At 49.4% G+C, this 17113-nt stretch overlaps 1 protein-coding gene across 4 annotated transcripts; it reads right to left on the bottom strand.

Moving 5' to 3' along the window:
- Positions 1–7948: 7948 nt before the first annotated feature.
- GJB6 (gap junction protein beta 6) lies at positions 7949–15882 on the bottom strand. 4 transcript variants are annotated; one of them, XM_022574448.3, is made up of 2 exons: positions 15646–15882; positions 7949–9453 (listed from the first exon to the last, which is right to left on the bottom strand). In XM_022574448.3, the coding sequence occupies exon 2, from the start codon at positions 9437–9439 to the stop codon at positions 8654–8656; it is 786 nt and encodes a 261-aa protein (XP_022430156.1). In that variant the 5' UTR covers positions 9440–9453; positions 15646–15882; the 3' UTR covers positions 7949–8653. The 4 variants fall into 4 exon arrangements, with proteins under 4 accessions (XP_022430156.1, XP_030618321.1, XP_022430157.1 ...); XM_030762461.2 differs by having other exon boundaries at positions 15708–15882; XM_022574449.3 differs by lacking the exon at positions 15646–15882 and adding an exon at positions 15064–15592.
- Between the last annotated feature and the right edge of the window lie 1231 nt (positions 15883–17113).

Below are 17113 nucleotides of genomic sequence, written 5' to 3'. Positions count from 1 at the left end.
CGTGTTGCCAGGAGGATCTCTTTGGTGTGAGTGCTGAACCCAGATGTCCGTTCCTCACGACTGTTAGGCAGAATCTAGGCCATTCCCGGGTCCTTTCAAGGCTGAAGTTCAACCAGAAACAATTGATTCCCTTCTCAACTTAGGCCTTCCTTTATCTGAACATTGATTATTTGGATACTGAGGACCAGAAGACAGATCAGAAGACACTGCCTCAGGTTTTATTAATATGTGTTTTTTTAAAATTAATTAATTAACTTATTTTTGGCTGCGGTGGGTCTTCGTTGCTGCGCACAGGCTTTCTCTAGCTGTGGTGAGTGGGGGCTGCTGTTTTTTGCGGTGTGCGGGTTTCTCATTGCTGTGGCTTCTCTTGTCGCGGAGCACAGGCTCTAGGCGTGCGGGCTTCAGTAGTTGTGGTGCGCGGGCTCAGTAGTTGTGGCTCGCGGGCTCTAGAGCACAGGCTCAGTAGTCGTGGCGAACAGATTTAGTTGCTCCGCAGCATGTGGGATCTTCCCGGACCAGGGCTCGAACCCGTGTGTCCCCTTCATTGGCAGGTGGGTTCTTCACCACTGTGCCACTGGGGAAGTCCCTATTACTATGTTTTGGATAGAAACCAATCTCTTATCTAATAAGCGGTGAATAAGGGTAACACGGATACAAAGAAATGATTACTTACTGAGAGCTTAGTGCTAACTACAATTTAAAATACCACATTAGTCCCGAATCCGTAAATTTAAAAGTTATATTAGCAAACAAGCTAGAAATAAATTATTTTAGTGTCTGTCTAATAAATCACACCCAGAAACGATTTAGGTTGACAAGAACCTTCATGTTCCTGAGGTTGATTAAGGATGGAGTCTCTGAGGTCTGCAGTATTAGTTTTAAAATGATTCTTGGCTGTGGTTTCACAGTTAATTTAGAGGAACTAAATCGTGGTGAGTTCTTCTTCCTGCTGCGCTCTGACATCTGAATGACTTCAAGGCATTCTGTCACTTCTCCAACTTTTCCCTCTGACAATGACCCGAAAAGGCCTTGGGCAGCCATGTCTGCTGTAGCATCAGCATTCACCTAAGTGTCCCTGGTGGCTGGGAAGTTGTTCCCTGGGCCTCGGGAAGCCACCTCAGGTCCCCACGGCAGGGCACAGGGCGAGCTTCCCACTGTCCTGCCCTGGAGCTGGAGAGAGAGGGCTGGTGATCAGGACCCCAGTGAATTCCACACACACACTCACCGGTGCTCGCTTTGTGAAGGGACACATTTGGGGGGCAGAGTGAGCAGGCTTGGCCCTGCTCTGTCCAGGAGCCCCCCCCCCCACCAGCGGAGAAGCAAGGACCTTGGAGCACAAACACCACAGTGACCCTGGGGGAGGGTGTCTTGGGAGTGAAGACTTTGAACTAGTCTAGGAGGACGGGCTGGAGGAGGAAGCTCGTGCGATGCCGGGGGGAGGGGGGTGGTCAGGGGGCTGGGGGGGATATATGTGGGGAACTCAGGGACGGGGATGGAGAGCACAGAGACGCCAGTGAGAGAGACTGGGGAATAACGCTGACGTCGCACCTGCTCTTGGTTTGTAGCAAACATGAGGATGAAAGAACATGAAACACCACCATGAATACACAATCAGCAAAGTCTAGGCCGTGAGAAACTCTGGGAGACGAATGACCCAGATTCTAAGAAAAGAAAGTTGCAAGGAAATAAAAAGAGGTGGAGGGGAACCAGCAGCTTAAAGAGGCTTGACAGACACGTTAACTGATTGCAGCGTATGGATTTCAGTGATTCCGAGCCAACTGCTCTTTGAAAAGAAGGGGATTTTCACTTCTGGGAAGACAGCTGATGTAGTTTTTCCTATTCTCCTGGCCAAGTACAACTAAAACCCCTGGAAATTATATAAAAGCAAACAGCTCTGAAAGCTGGTGAGAAGGGAGCAGACCAGGCAGGGCCCTCGGGCAGACCCTTCAGTGCGGTTCCTGTCGGAAAGGTGAGGCAAGGCAGGGCAGACGGGCGTAGGGTTAGCTAGCGTGAAACATTTCAGCGACTGGTCTGGGGCCTGGCTCTGGGGTGATTAGGGCAGGTGGACAGTGGTCTGGCGTGTGAGAGCCTGAGAGAAGGGGTGTGGGTGTGGGTTTTGGGTTGGTTGGTGGGCATATGAAAAGTGCACGTCACGGAAGAGTTGTTTGCTATCTCTAGGAATTAGCCAGCCCTGGGAGGGGCCGTCTCCCCAGTGTTAGTAAGGCCACAGATGCCAAAGCATCAGGATAAAAAGGCATGCTTAATACACGGGCCATTAAAAAACCTCAGCACATTTAAAATAGTTGAAATAATAGAGTGTGTTCTCTGATGGAAGCAGTGGAATCAAAGTGGAGATCAATAATTATTAATCGATAATAAGTGGAAAGAAAGAAAACGGAAACATCTCTGAACACTTGGAAACTAAAACACAGTTCTAAATAAACCATGGGTCAATACATTGTATTGAATGAAAATAAAAAATCCAAGGGATCAAAATTTGCAAGACACACTACGGGAGTGCTGATAGGGTGTTACAGCACTGAATGCAAACATGAGTGAAGAAGAGAAGACGCAAGTCAATAGACCACATTCCCACTTCAAGAATCTAGAAAGAGTAGTGAAAAATAAGCCCAAAGCAAGCAAAAGCAAGACAATAATAAAGAGCGGAAATCAATTCAATTGAAAACAGAAAATGAATAGAGCAAATTGATGAAACAAAGAGCTGGTTCTTTGCAAAGATCAATAAAACTGATGAACTTCCAGCAAGACTGACAAAAGGAAAAAAAAAGAGAGAGAGAGAAGACACAAATGACCAGTATCAGGAATCAAACAGGGCACATCACTACAGACCCTGCAGGCATCAAAAGGATAATAAGGAGTACTATAAACAATTCTATATTTACAAAGTTTGCAAGTTAGATGAAATGGATCACTCCCTCAAGAAACACAAGCTATCACAATTCACCAAATATGAAATAGATAATTTTAAGATCTTTGTAACTATTAAGGATATTGAATTTGTTAAAGAGAAACTCAAGAAATGTCCAGACGCAGATAGTTTCATTGGGAAATTCCACCAAATGTTTAAAGAAGGATTACACCTGTTCTGCATGACCTATTCCAGAAGACAGAGGAGGCAAGACCATTCCCCAGTTCATTTTGTGGTGCTGGTATTACCCTGACACAAACCAGACAAAGACAATACAAAAAAAAAAGAAAACTACAGACCAACATCCCCCATGAACGTAGATGTAAGAAGGCTTAATATTAACAAATGAAATTCAGTAATATATAAAGAGAATTACACACCATGGCCAAGTGAGGTTCGTTTCAAGGATGCCAGGTTGTTTCTGTATGAAGATTAGTCAAGGTAATCCATCATATTAATGGGCTGAAGAAGAAAAATCACATGATCATATCATTTAATGCAACATTTTTTTCCCACAAAATTCAACACCTATTCATAATAAAAACCGGCAGAAAAATAGGAATAGAGGGGAACTTGCTCAACTTGATAAAGAGCATCTACAAAAACCCTACAGTTAACATTGTACTTAGTGGTGAAAGATTGAATCCTTTCCCCTTAAGATCAGGAACAAGAATTTCTGCTTTTATCATTCCTATTCAACATAGTGCTTGAAGTTCTAGCCAGTGCTACATGGCAAGAAAAAGAAATATAAGACACACAGATCATAAAGGAAGAGATAAAACTATCTCTATTTGCAGATGGTATGATTGTGCACAAAATCCCGTGGAAACTACAGAAATCTAGAACTTTTAAATGAATTCAGCAAGATCACAGGTAACAAGCAAATAAGCCAAGAAATATAACGGTTATTTCTATATACCGGCAATGAACATACGGACAATGAAATTAAAATACGATACTATTCACAATCACTCAAAGGAAATGAAATACTTAGAAGTAAATCTTTTTACTTTTTACATAAAATGAAACTTTTCCTATTCGTATGCTGAAAACTATGCAATGTTGATGAAAGAAATCAAAGATGGAGTAAATAAACAGAGAGATATGCTGTGTATATGGATAAAAGATTTGACATAATAAAGATGTCAGTTCTCTGCAAATTGATATACAAGTTTAATGCCATTTTTATCAAACACACAGCAAGATTTTTTTGTAGACATAGACAAGATTATTCTAAAATTTATATGGAAAGGGAAAGAAACTAGAGTAGCTGAAAAAATTTGAAAAAGGAGAATAAAGAGGGAAGAATCACTCGAGCATTCAAGACATTAATGAAGCACAGGAATCAGGACTGTGGTGCTGGTGGAGGGAGAGAACAGAGGTCAGTGGAACAGAGAACCCAGAGATAGCCCCACACAAACATGCCCAGTTGATTTTTAAAAAAATTTATTTTATATTTGGCTGCGTTGGGTTTTCGTTGCCGCGCGCGGGCTTTCTCTAGTTGCAGCGAGCAGGGGCTACTCTTCGTTGCGGTGCGTGGGCTTCTCATTGCGTTGGCTTCTCTTGTTGCAGAGCACGGGCTCTAGGCGCACGGGCTTTAGTAGTCGTGGCTCACGGGCTCTGGAGTGCAGGCTCCGTAGTTGTGGCGCACGGGTTTAGTTGCTACGTGGCATGTGGGATCTTCCCGGACCAGGGCTCGAACCCGTGTCCCCTGCACTGGCAGGTGGATTCTTAACCACTGCGCTGCCAGGGAAGCCCTCCAGTTGATTTTTAACAAAGTGCCAAAGCCATTCAATGGAGGAAAGCAAGCCTTTCATCACATGGTGCTGGGGCAGCTGGATGTCGACAGGCAACAAGTGAACCTCAAGTCTCAGACCTTTTATAAAAATTAACACAAAATGAACCACAGACTTCAATGTAAAGCATAAAACTAGACAGCTTTTAGAAAAAGCATAGGAGAAAATCTTTGGAATCTAGGGCTAGGCAAAGAGTTCTTAGATTTGCCACCAAAGCCACAACCCATAAAATTAAAAAAATGATAAATTGGACTTCATTAAAATGAAAAGCTATTGCTTTGCAAAAGACCCTGTTAAGAAGATGAAAAGAAAAGCCACAGAGTGAAAAATATTTACAAACCACTGTCTGTGTCCAAGGACTTGTGTCTACAGTACATAAAGATCTCTCAAAACTCAACAGTAGAAAATCAAACAATCCAATTAGAGAACGAGCGAAAGAAATGAAGAGGACAGAGAGATGGCAAAGAAGCACATGAAAAGGTGGTCAAGTTCATTAGCTACTTGTGAAATGCACATGCAACACACCTATCAGAATGACAAAATGACGTGGGAAGCTATATTCAATGTCTTGTAATAACCTATAATGGAAAAGAATCTGAAAAAGAATATATGTATTACTGAATCACTTTTCTGTACACCTGAAACTAACACAACATTGTAAATCAACTATACTTCAATCTAAAAACCGGTTATTAAAAATAAAAAGAATGGCTAAAATGAAAAATAACACCACCACCAAATGCTGGCGAGGCTCAGGAAAGACCGGGTGACTTAGACGTTGCTGGTGGGGGTGTGTAATGATGCAGCTGCTCTGGAAAACACTGGCTGCTTTTCAAAAATGAAACGTGCAACCGCAACCACCATGCAGCCCAGCAGTGGGAGCAAACTCTTGGTGCGGCGACCCAAGTGAATCTCCAGAGAATTACACTGAGAAAAAAATCCAGTCCCAGTGGTTGCACACTGCACGATTCCATTTATGTAACTTTCCTGAAATGACAGAATCAGAGAAATGGTGAGCAAATTAGTGGTTGCCAGGAGTGGGTGGGATCGGAATCGGAGGGTATCGGGTATGGGTATAAAAGGGCCCCACCAGGATCCTGGTGGTGATGGAAATGTTCTGTATCTGGACTGTGTCAGTGTTGTGTCCTGCTGAGATCTTGGACTGTAGTTTTTCGAGATGTTACCATTGGGGGAAACTGCCCAAAGCACACGAGACGTCTGTTTTATTTCTTCCACCTACATGTGTCTACAGTTATCTCAAAATAACAAGTTTAATTAAAAAAAGAAAAGAACATGAACAGGACAATTGGGAAATTATGAACATGGACTGGCTATTTTAGTGTGATGGTGCCATTGTGTTTTTGTTTTAAAAGCTTAGCCTATGCTCTTTTTTTCTTAATATTTATTTATTGGCTGTGTCGGGTCTTAGTTGCGGTACATGGGATCTTTGTTGCGGCATGCAGGATCTTTCCTCGTGGCGCGCAGATTTCTCTCTAGTTGTGGTGCGAGGGCTCAGTAGTTGTGGCACTCGGCCTTCTCTCTAGTTGTGGCACGCGGGCTTAGTTGCTCTGCGGCATGTGGGATCTTAGTTCCCCGACCAGGGATTGAACCCATGTCCCTTGCATTGGAAGGCAGATTCTTAAGCACTGGACCAGCAGGGAGGTCCCAGTCTATACTCTTAAAGGACCCATATTGAAATATCTGCAGAAGAAACGATCTGTCTGGGATTTGCTTTACAGTCATCCAGGCTGGGGGATAATCGGGCGAGACCCTCCGAATGTGAACGGGCACGGCTAGATGGTTGTTGGAGCTGGATGAGGGATGATGGGCAACTTAGCACTGTGGTCCCTAAGCACCAAGCTGTGGGAGCGGCAGTGAAGCCACCGATCCTGGAGACATTCAGCCTGCTTTGAATCTTGGCTCTGCTGCTGATTAGCTGGGTAAACTTGGTCAAGTTATTTAACCTCTGAGCCTCAGTGGCCTCATCTGTAAAATGGGGATAATATCTCACAAGGAAGAGTGCAGGGAGAGGAGAGGAAAGGTCTCCACCCGAGGGAGAGGGCGAGGGAGAGAAGCCAGCGCAGGAGGCCCAAGGGTAGGGGACAGTGTCTCGGAATCCAGACAGAACAAGGCCTCAAGGAGAGCTTTACGAGGATGACGCTGAGAAGAGGCCATTACACTGGTGTCAGAATGTCACTGGTGCTTATGGCGGCCTGGGCTGGTAGTGGGGCTGGGCCCAGATTAAGGTGCTGGGAGGTGACGGGTGGGCGAGGCTGGCAGTGTGGCCACCACCTCAGACCCGGAGGGGCGGCCGAGACACAGCTCCGGGGGCAGGAGCGCTGAGGGCAGTGAAGGAGCGGAGGAGAGAGGGAAAATGGAGGAAGGGGGTGGCTGGGAGCCCTGGGAGCATGGCGGGTGGGACGAGCCTCTCCCATGCAGTGGGGCTGCCACCAAAGCCTTTTCATCCCCCCCCATGTCCCTCCATCCTGTTTATGGGCTTTGCTTGAGACCCATTCAAACAGCCGTTTATCAGGAAAGGTTGTCATGGGACCATCAGGAATTATGGAGGCGGACTGGATTTTCCCTGTGAAAATATCGTGGTTTTGTTCTTAAAGGTTAGATCTTGGTTTTCATGGATCGCTACTAAAATACTTATGGATGAAAGGATATGTCTGGAATTTGCTTCGGACTCTGAAGAAAATGAGACTTCCTGTTTTGCGTTTCTGGGGAGAGGGTCTGGAACCCCGGCACGCAGGTCCAGCCCTGGAGAATATTCGCGGTTCACCAGGTGTCCCTATGCGTAGCACGTGTGCTGACTGCACCCTTCACAGGGGTGGCCTTGGGGTGTGACATCTCCATGGTGATTGGTCCTCAGCTGGTGCACCAATACCCCCACTAAAGGCATCTGTGTCCCACCTGGAAAGCCCGGGAGGAAGCCCTCCCCTTTACCACCTGTGGGTGCAGAGCTGTGGACTGAAGGGCCCTCTCCCCTTGTCTGAGGGGCTGGAAGCTGACCCAGGGGACACTTTCTATGTCTTGGAGCAGCCGACCCCTCTCCAAGCTGAGGCCTGGGGGGCTGCTAAAGCGACCCTGCTAGAGGGATGTGAAGAGGGTGCAGGGGTGCGCGGACACCAGCACTCCAGCCACGCGGCCTCCCCAGCAGCCTGCCCCGAGCTGCCCATCAGGTCGCCAGCGACGCAGTGGCCCAGAAGGAACAGAAGGCTTCAGCAAAGGGCTCATCTTTATTGAGGGAGCGCGTTCCTGCATCAGCCGTTCACGAGGACTGCAAATCAGCCCCTCTGAAAAGCTTCCCGCTTCCATACAGTTCCGGCCATGCCCAGACAGCAGTGAAAATACATGGTACAGTGAACCCTTTCCACCCTAAGAGCCGTGACAGTTCACACATTTGTCAGCAGACACGGAAAAACAATACCTACAACGAGACAGAGTAAGCTTAAATATTAGACACTGAAGGCATGATTCTAAAATTAACATTGTGTGTTTCCCCAGGTAAGGAAGACCAGTCATTATAAAAATACTTTACATAAATTCAAAATCAGAACTAAAACATTCAATCCTATAAAAATATCTCTTCCTAATAAAAGTATCAATTTCTAGATAAATGTTTTGTCGACAACAGTTACGTCCTTAAATTTTCAGGAAATACCCCCATGTCAGACAGTCCACTTAAACCCACATGTAAAAGTCACACCGAGGCCCGGCTGTAGAGCCGGGCCACACATTTGATTACGTGGCCCATTCATGGCCCAATTATTCTACAGAAAGCTAACTCAGGTATCTATGAATGGTGAAAGCCGTTTGTAAGGACAGAGTCTCAGCCGAGAGCCAGGACACCTGGTCGGCGCTGCCTTCTGGGGAAGGCCGCAGTTCTGTGACGCTACGTCAGCTGCGTGATGCCTGGCCCCGTTTAACTAGGAAACCCCGTGATGGCGTTTTGCCCGCTCTCGGAAATCAGCTCATTCATTTCGTTCTGTTTACTCTCTTTGAGGGCGTGGTTGGGGGGGGTTCTTTGCATCTGTGCTCGCTTGGATCTCCTGAAACACACTTTGAGCAGCAGGTAGCACAACTCGGCCACGTTGAGCAGCATGCAGATCACGGACGCGGAGATCATGAAGATGGTGAACACGGTCTTCTCCGTGGGCCTGGAGATGAAGCAGTCCACGAGGTTGGGGCAGGGGTCGATGCCACACTTCAGCACCCAGGGCAGGTGGTACCCGTTGTACAGGAAGTAGAAGACGTACATGAAGGCGGCCTCGAAGATGATCCGGAAGAAGATGCTGCTGCTGTAGGTCCACCACAGGGAGCCCTCGATCCGGATCTTCTGCCGTTTGATGTCTTCCAAATCCTTGAACTCGTTCCTCTTCTCCCCGCGCCTGAACCGGCGCGCGGCCTCCTGTCTGTAGTAGGCCACGTGCATGGCCACCAGCAGGGCCGGCGTGGACACGAAGATGAGCTGCAGCGCCCAGAGCCGGATGTGGGACACGGGGAAGAAGTGGTCGTAGCACACGTTCTTGCACCCGGGCTGCAGCGTGTTGCACACGAAGTCGGCCTGCTCATCTCCCCACACCTCCTGGGCGGCCACCACAAGGATCATGACGCGGAAAATGAAGATGACGGTGATCCACACCTTCCCGATGCTGGTGGAGTGTTTGTTCACGCCCCCGATGAACGTGTGCAGCGTGCCCCAGTCCATCCTGCCGCTTTATCCTGAACAGGCGAAAATTAGCACAGGGCAGTTAGTGGAACCTTCCTTCAACTTGTAAAACTGCTGTAATGTTACAGACAGGAGCACGTTTCTCTTGAGCTCACCCCGTGAGCTGCTAGGAGGTGGTTTTCTGGGAGGAACAACACCCACTCTGAAAGCACTATCGCGTTCTGGCGTGGGTTTACAAGCCTCTGGATCCAGCTGAACTCAGATTATACGTTAGGTTGCTGCCTGACACTCATCACTAACCCAGGACCTCAGGCAAACACATTCGTTTCCAAGCTCCCTTTTAATCCCTGTTTCGCTTTGCCCAAGGGATCACAGATGTTCCTCAGTAGATTTTTTTTTTTTTTTTGCGGTACGCGGGCCTCTCACTGCTGTGGCCTCTCCCGCTACGGAGCACAGGCTCCGGATGCGCAGGCCCAGCGGCCATGGCTCACGGGCCCAGCCGCTCCGTGGCATGTGGGATCTTCCCGGACCGGGACACGAACCCGTGTCCCCTGCATCGGCAGGCGGACCCTCAACCACTGCGCCGCCAGGGAAGCCCCCTCAGTAGATTTTATTTGTTAAAGGGTTTATCCAAGAAAAGAAATCATTCACTGGAATGACACAATCTGTTTTACCCAATGGACTAAGAAGGGGAAAAAAGGAAACCAAACACTTACTAGTTCACTTTGTACAATATGCTTGTATTTACTTCTAGCTTGAACAACATCACCTGCCATAATCATGTGTTCTTAGGAAACCTAACGCCGTAAACTACTCAAAGAGCCTCTTCCAAAATAGAACCACAGGCTTTTACAAAAAGTGCTCACTTTTTTCCCCTTAATGGGCAGCGCTGCTCCCCCGCCGGACAGGTGCCAAGTTTACAGCAAGAGCCGCAGGTGCGGGACCAGCCCCGCCTGCAGTGCAGGGTCCCCTGTGAAGGCTCTGATCCAACGTCCTGAGGCGAAGGGGCCTTGACTTCTAAAGAAACTCTGCACAAATCAAACGGACCCCTTCTGCATTGCCACGGCAGACCAAAGAGTTGGTCAGTATTCTGCTCAGAAAAAAAAAGAATAATGGACCCTTTGAGAATCTTCTGAAAGACCATCTCCTCAGAAAAACACGCTCACCCAAGTTCTCATAGCCTTTTCGGGGGAGGGGCCCCAAAGGCCTTCTGTCAACCCCCCTGGGGGAGACTTTCTTGCACTTGAACGTGGGCTCAGGCTTCTCCCTCTCAGGCTGGTGAGGAGAGTGGAGCCCGAGCGCCCTGGGCGGCTCTTCACGCGCATTTCCAGAACGACCCGCACACGGGCGGGCGTCCACCTGGCCGGGAACGGGGGCCAGGGCCTGGAAGGAGCCCCGGGAGCAGCGAAGGGGCTGGGGGCTGGATTCCTGTGTGAATCCAGGACTAGACGGGACTCAAAGGCGGAGTGTACACACAGCCAGGTTTTTGCTTTTTGAAAAGGAGAACTGAGAAAAAAGCACAGCTCTTTAAACACACACTCCTTAAAGCTGTGTTTCCTTGTCCTTAATGCTTCTGATCGGAGGCTGTGTGAGCCTCCGATGCGGGTCTGGGGGGACACGGGGGCCTCGGTCAGGAAGACTGGTCTCAGGATCTGCGTCTAACCCCCGCCTCAGACCACTGACCCCATGACCTAAAGGATTTCCAAGTCCGTGGTAATGAGTCTTTGATTTAAAAACCTTATTGGAGAGCTATGAACTGTAGAATTCGCTCTCAGCTCCTGGTGGAAGTTGTTAGAATAAATCTGCCCAGTTGTAGCCCTCCTGAGCTGGAAGCACCGGGATGCACCCAGTGGAAGGAAGAAACACAAATATCGTGAGGTTTGAATATATTTTACAGTGTCGGCTCACCTGGGAGGTCCATCCTGTCTGTTTACAAGCTGGAGATATTCTCTGTTAACTGGTAAACATCTCCCACTGAAGAGTGGGGAATTCAACGCCCGACCAGCAAGGTTTTGATTTCTCAAATAAAGGTCACATTTTCTCCAACCCTCCAAAGTGCAGAGTTGAAACTCCCCCACCAGTAAGAAGGCTGTTTCCTCTCTGAGTTGTCTATCTTCAGCTGCCTGAGGAAGGCAGCACCCTCCCCCTCCCAGGGGCCAGGGGCCAGAGGCCACTGGCCTGAAGGAATTCAGAGAGGCTGACGTCATGGGAGAGATCAGGAGGTCAAATCTCCCCCCACGAGGTACCCGCTTTCTAGAGCAGAATCCTTGACTCCTGCCCCCTGGGGCATCTTGTAAAAAACAGGGGCAATTATTGTGGCAGCGTCTTTATTTCTTTTGACTTTTCTGGGTCCCCAGATTACACGCTCTATCAAAGTAGCAAAGCTGAACAGAAAATAATCTGTTTTACGATACTTATTGACTCTGACTAAAAATCAGCAATTTGCCTTTAAAGGGTGAAAAAGAAATGAGATGGCTTCCTACGGCGTCTGTTCCCATCCTTCCTATGGCGTCTGTTCCCATCCTTCCTATGGCGTCTGTTCCCATCCTTCCCTTAGGGAGAAGCCCTGTTGTCTGGATGAATGTCACTGTCGAGGCTTTGAACAGAAGCAGAGCTCACCTCACCTCCTAGAAGACTGGCCGGGGGGTGTGGACCCCCCCCAGGCTTCCTGCCCTGAGGCCGCAGCCACTGCTCCCAGGACTCTTCCAGGGCAGGAGAGCCTCAGGGGGGCCTGCCAGAAACATTTTGGCGGCAGAAGATGTGAAGACGCTTTGAAAATTACTTTCCAAAGTAACTGTCTCCGGCGGTACCCCTCACAATTAGTATTAAACAAAGCTTTAATAATAAAAAGCTTTGTTCAATAAAAAGCAAAATATTAACTCTTTCTTTGTGAACCAGAGCGGTTTATTTTATTTTACTTTTTTTTTTTTTTTTAGTTTTTGGCCACACTCCGTAGCGTGTGGGATCTTTGTTCCCTGACCAGGGATTGAACCTGCACCTCCTGCCTTGGAAGGCAGAGTCTTAACCACTGGACCGCCGGGGAAGTCCCCAGACTGGTTTATTTTAACTGGCACCTTCCTGGCTGTCTTTTAGGCAAAGAATAAGTTTGCTTGGCTCCTGTGTAGAAAGGTGGTTGACAATCAAGCTCACAGAAGCAAACGCCAATGGGCTGTGCAGTGTCTCTAGTCACTGCGGACACACAGCTGCGGTCCAATTGCTTAGCTCTGAAAATAGGAAATCAGTGACCTGACTTCTGATGACACAGAGTGTTAGGAAGAGAGATGGTGCTTCCCTCTTAAATTCAAAGAGTTAAAGTCCATTAGCATTCTGCCTCAGTAATATAATTTCTTGTTTTAAAAATTCTTATTTAAGAATTTAAGCATAACTAGTTTGCTTAACAAAGCCGTGTCAGTTTCACCGATGACAGGACCAAAACTAAAGCCCCAGCATCCCCTCAGCAACTGCACTCCCTCCAAAGCCATCCCTGACGCCCCGTCGGGCCTGAGGACAGAGCATCCCTCACCACGTCCACATTGGCTCCGGACAGTGGAGGACTCTGTGCTGATGAGATGCAATAACGCCAAGGCAAAAGCAGCGCCTGAGGCACTCGCAGCCCTGCGGCCAGAGGAGACTCAGGGTGAGGTTCCCTCTTCTGGGACCCGGCTCCCCTGCACCATCGATCACCGACCACCTGGCCACCAGTGGCGCTCAGCACTCCCAGGAACGGTAACCCGGGTGCAGCTTCCGGAGGGCCGTGAGGGTGTGACCCGTGAAGGGAAAACTAGTAGCTGTGGCCACAGCCCTTCAGCTCCTCCCCGGGGGTCCACTGCACGACCCCGGGTGGTAGTTTTTCTTCATCCCCAGAACTGTTAAGGGGGCTGTCTGGACCTGCCAGTTTCCTGATGCCCTGTACTTCAAATACACAGTAACATCAAAATAAAATCTTTAGTGTGGATCCTTTACCCTTTCAAAATAATAATAATAACAATAATGATAATGATAATAATGCCCAATCCCAAACCTCAAGCCCATGCCCCTGAGCATTAAAAAAAAAAGAAGGTGGAGTTTGAGGAACTGGATATACTCCCTTACCCCACAAGTCAGCAGCCTAAAAAAAAAAATTCTTAAACTCTCTCCGTAATCAAGAAGAGTCTTTTCCTTTTGTCTCTGGAAATCTCAGGTCATCCAAGGGACAAACTGATAGCTGATTTTTAAATTTAGTGACTCAAAAATCCATCAACTGTCCTTCAAAGCAATGACCAGTGATCAAATGGATTTAGGATTTATATACTTCTTCAAAATTAACTCAATAAAAATGAAAAAAATCCTGTCTATGGAGTCTAAACATAAAAATGGACAATTCATAGAATTACATGTACTTCTTTTTTTTTTTTGTCCAAAGTAAACTTTGATGGTTCTGAGCTATCATAATCCAAGATTCAATGTAATCGTATGTCCATATGTGGGAGGTGTGTTATATAATGGGGGTCTTCTGAATTAAATTCTTTGGAGAATACAATCAATATTTATTAAAGGATAAATTTTAAATTAAAATATGTTCTAATTTGAATATATATGTATATTCAAAAATGTATTTAATATATACAGTTAAAGTCCAAAGGAAACTGCCACAATTATTTAGAATCTAAACCCACAAAATATTTTTTCAGGAAGGAGTATTTTAATACTGTACATGTAATTCTTAATCCATTTAAGAATTCAAAGAGTTAAAAAAATTTTTTTCCATTTAGCAGTCTCTGTTCCCTGAAGCAAACCTGTGTCCTTTCCAAACACTTAAGTCCAGCTGGAGTTAAATGATCCTGGGAATAAAAACAGAAAAAGCCCTCTGGGGGCCCCGGTCCATTCTCATGGATCAAACGAGTCAAACAGAAATCTTACCATGATAATGAAGCCACTGGCAGGATTATGCCCTCACGGACCCAGAAGCTTGGGCCAGAAATTATTTCCGCACAATTTCATTCTACCTAAAATTTTTAACTAAAATATACAAACCACTCACAGCTCCTAGAACATTCAGACTGAGCCAGGGGTGCATGGTAAGGACCCGCAAGTTAGAATTTTCCTCTCACCCTGTTGAAATTGTTCAGTCAGAACCTCTGCTGGTTCTTTTCCTTCTTAAAGCTCTTATACTTCAGAAAAGTCAAAGAAAAAGAGAATGAAGTTCCCATTTCCTGAATCAGAATTTTGTTTTAAATCAAGATACCGTGAAGCAGCTGAACTGACTGACGCCTTCTGGGTTGGGTCCACGCGGTGATGGCAACGGGAACACCCCTCCCCCAGTTATATCACAGGCTCTCTCTATGGACGTTCTCCCTTCATAACCCCTTCTCCCCTGCCTGGCAGGGTTCCAACACCACCCCAGTGGCTCTGGGATTCGGAGCAGCAGACAAAGCTCTACACAGCACATCCTGCAATTCTAAGGAGTCTGGCTGGGGCAGGACGTCTTCTTCTAGAATACTGACCAGACTCTGCCAGAACTGGGGCAAGAAAAGACTTGTGTGGCATCAAGTCCGCCCAAGGGAGAGAGCAAAAGTGCGTGGCTGAATTCAACCGTGCGCTAAACCCACGGCCAGATTCGACCTGGGGGACATGGTGCCCCCAGCCCCTGCAGGCGTCCGCAGCTGCATCCAGGCCGCACTCACCTCAGACTCCGTCCTGCTCTCCAGGAAGGGAGGCCAAGCCGGTCAAAATCACACACCCTGTGCCGGGTGACACCTGGGGCCGGGCTCCTCCACAAGACAGGAAGTACTTTCCGGTGCCGCCACCTTTTACTGAGATGTGTCACCAGTGACAATTACTGTTGTCCAGTGATTGTGCTATTGTCACGTGCGGCTCCCAGGCTCCCAGGCTTACGTCCAGCGGCCGCTCCGGCCAGTTCCACCTGGGCTTGCCGGCTAGTCCCGCTCCCCTAAACGCGAGCCGAACCTCGTCAGGGACCCACGAAAGCCAAGAAAATCCAAAAGGCAGCAGAGGAGGTGGGGGAAAGGGGCACCTGTACCCACGAGGTGACGCATCTGCAAAACCTGTTGTGCGAGTCAGGGGGGACCGTCCGGTGTAAAAGTCAAACCAGTCCATCCTCGTTCCTGCGAGCGCGCCGGGCCGCGGGAGGATGCGGGGCGAGGGCGGCTTCGCGGACCGCCCCCCACCCGCGGGCCCTGGAGCGGGTCGCCGACGGGGGCGGGCGCGGGGGATGAGGGGGAGGGGGCCAAGGGCCGCCGACCTACCTGCTCCGGCTTCCGGAGACAAGCCCTCCGCCCGAGGGGCCGAGAGGTAGCGCCCCCCTCACCTGCTCGGCGGGGATGCGGCCGGGCGCGGGGTCCGGGCGCGGGGTCCGGGCGCGGGGCGGCGCCTGCGCGGCCGCCGGACTGCCAGGAAGGGCAGGGAGCCGCAGGGAGCCGCGAGCTCGGCGGGTGTGCGACGTCTGCAGCTGCCCTCCGCCCGCTCCGGGATGGCCCGGCTCCCACCTGCAGCGCCTTTTAACCGCGCCCCACCCCGCCTCTGTCCTGACGCTCCTCGGGCGGGAGGCGAGACGAGCGCGCGGGAATCGGAGCGCGCCCGCCCCGGGGCGCGGGCTGCGGGGCGCACGGGCTTGCGGGGCGGGCACTCCCTCTGCGGCGCGGGGCGCGGGGCCTGGCCCAGCCCGGTCCGGGCCCGGCGGGGCGGCCCTGGTGTCCCCGCAGCGCCGGGGGGTCGGGGGCAGGGCCTGCGCCCGCGCCCCCCGGGAGCAGGCCTGGCCGAGTGGGCCCGGGTGGGCCCGCAGCCAGGCTTCCGACGGGCTCGACCCGGTGGGATCGGTGCTCAGCGCAGGCTGTGTTTTTCCCGGGACTTAGCCTACTCTTTTCCGGACACTGCCGCCCTCTTAGCAGCCCGCCAGGCGCCCGTGCAAGGCCCTGTCAGAGAGCAGCCTGGAGGCACAGAGACTGTGGGTCTTTATTCATTAATGACCACGTTATTGAGTTAAAGGGGTTATTTTATTAGTCACCTCTGCTTTTTGCCCCCTCATCCCGGGAAGCGAAGGGGGCCTTCCTCAGCCAGCCCCGCACTCCTGGCAAAGACCCGGCCCGCGCCCCCTCCCACAGGTCGGCTGTGAATGCCCAAGGCCGCCCCAGGCAGGGCACAAACGTTGGCATAGTAAAATAACTCAATTTTTAAAAATTTAATTAATTAATTTATTGTCCGCGATGGGTCTTCATTGCAGTGCACTGACTTATCATTGCAGAGCATGAGCTCTGGGCACGTGGGCTTCAGTAGTTGTGGCACGCGGGCTCTAGAGTGCAGGCTCAGTAGTTGTGGCGCACGGGCTTAGTTGCTCAGCGGCATGTGGGATCTTCCCGGACCAGGGCTCGAACCCGTGTTCCCTGCATTGGCAGGCAGATTCTTAACCACTGAGCCACCAATGAAGTCCCTAAATAACTCACTTTTTAAAGTAGATTGTAAACTTCTTTGGGGATTATAAGCAGTTTAAGACTTTTTCTCATTCCCACAGCACCAGGCAGGGTCCTTACCCCGCTCCGTGAGGGTCTGCATCTTGACTGGTGGAGCCCACCGGCACAGCAGCTGAGCCTGGAAATGGCTCTTGCTCCTGAGGCAGGACTGCCCACATTCCCACTCCCGCGGCTGGTTCCGCACGACACCGCCTGAGCGGTCATGCTCCGGACCAGCGGCCGCTGTTCCGGGACCATCGAGGAAAGA

The sequence above is a fragment of the Delphinapterus leucas genome, chromosome 18 (genome assembly GCF_059928025.1).
Source record: "Delphinapterus leucas isolate spDelLeu-1000000601 "Yukka" chromosome 18, BTC_Dleu_Yukka2, whole genome shotgun sequence".
Lineage (NCBI taxonomy): Eukaryota > Metazoa > Chordata > Mammalia > Artiodactyla > Monodontidae > Delphinapterus > Delphinapterus leucas.
Note: the sequence above shows the minus strand (reverse complement) of the source record. Positions and strands in the feature narration are given on the sequence as shown.

Excerpts from the sequence above, each read along its gene's own strand:
- GJB6 (XM_022574448.3), bottom strand. The coding sequence starts at position 9,439 with ATGGACTGGGGCACGCTGCACACGTTCATCGGGGGCGTGAACAAACAC.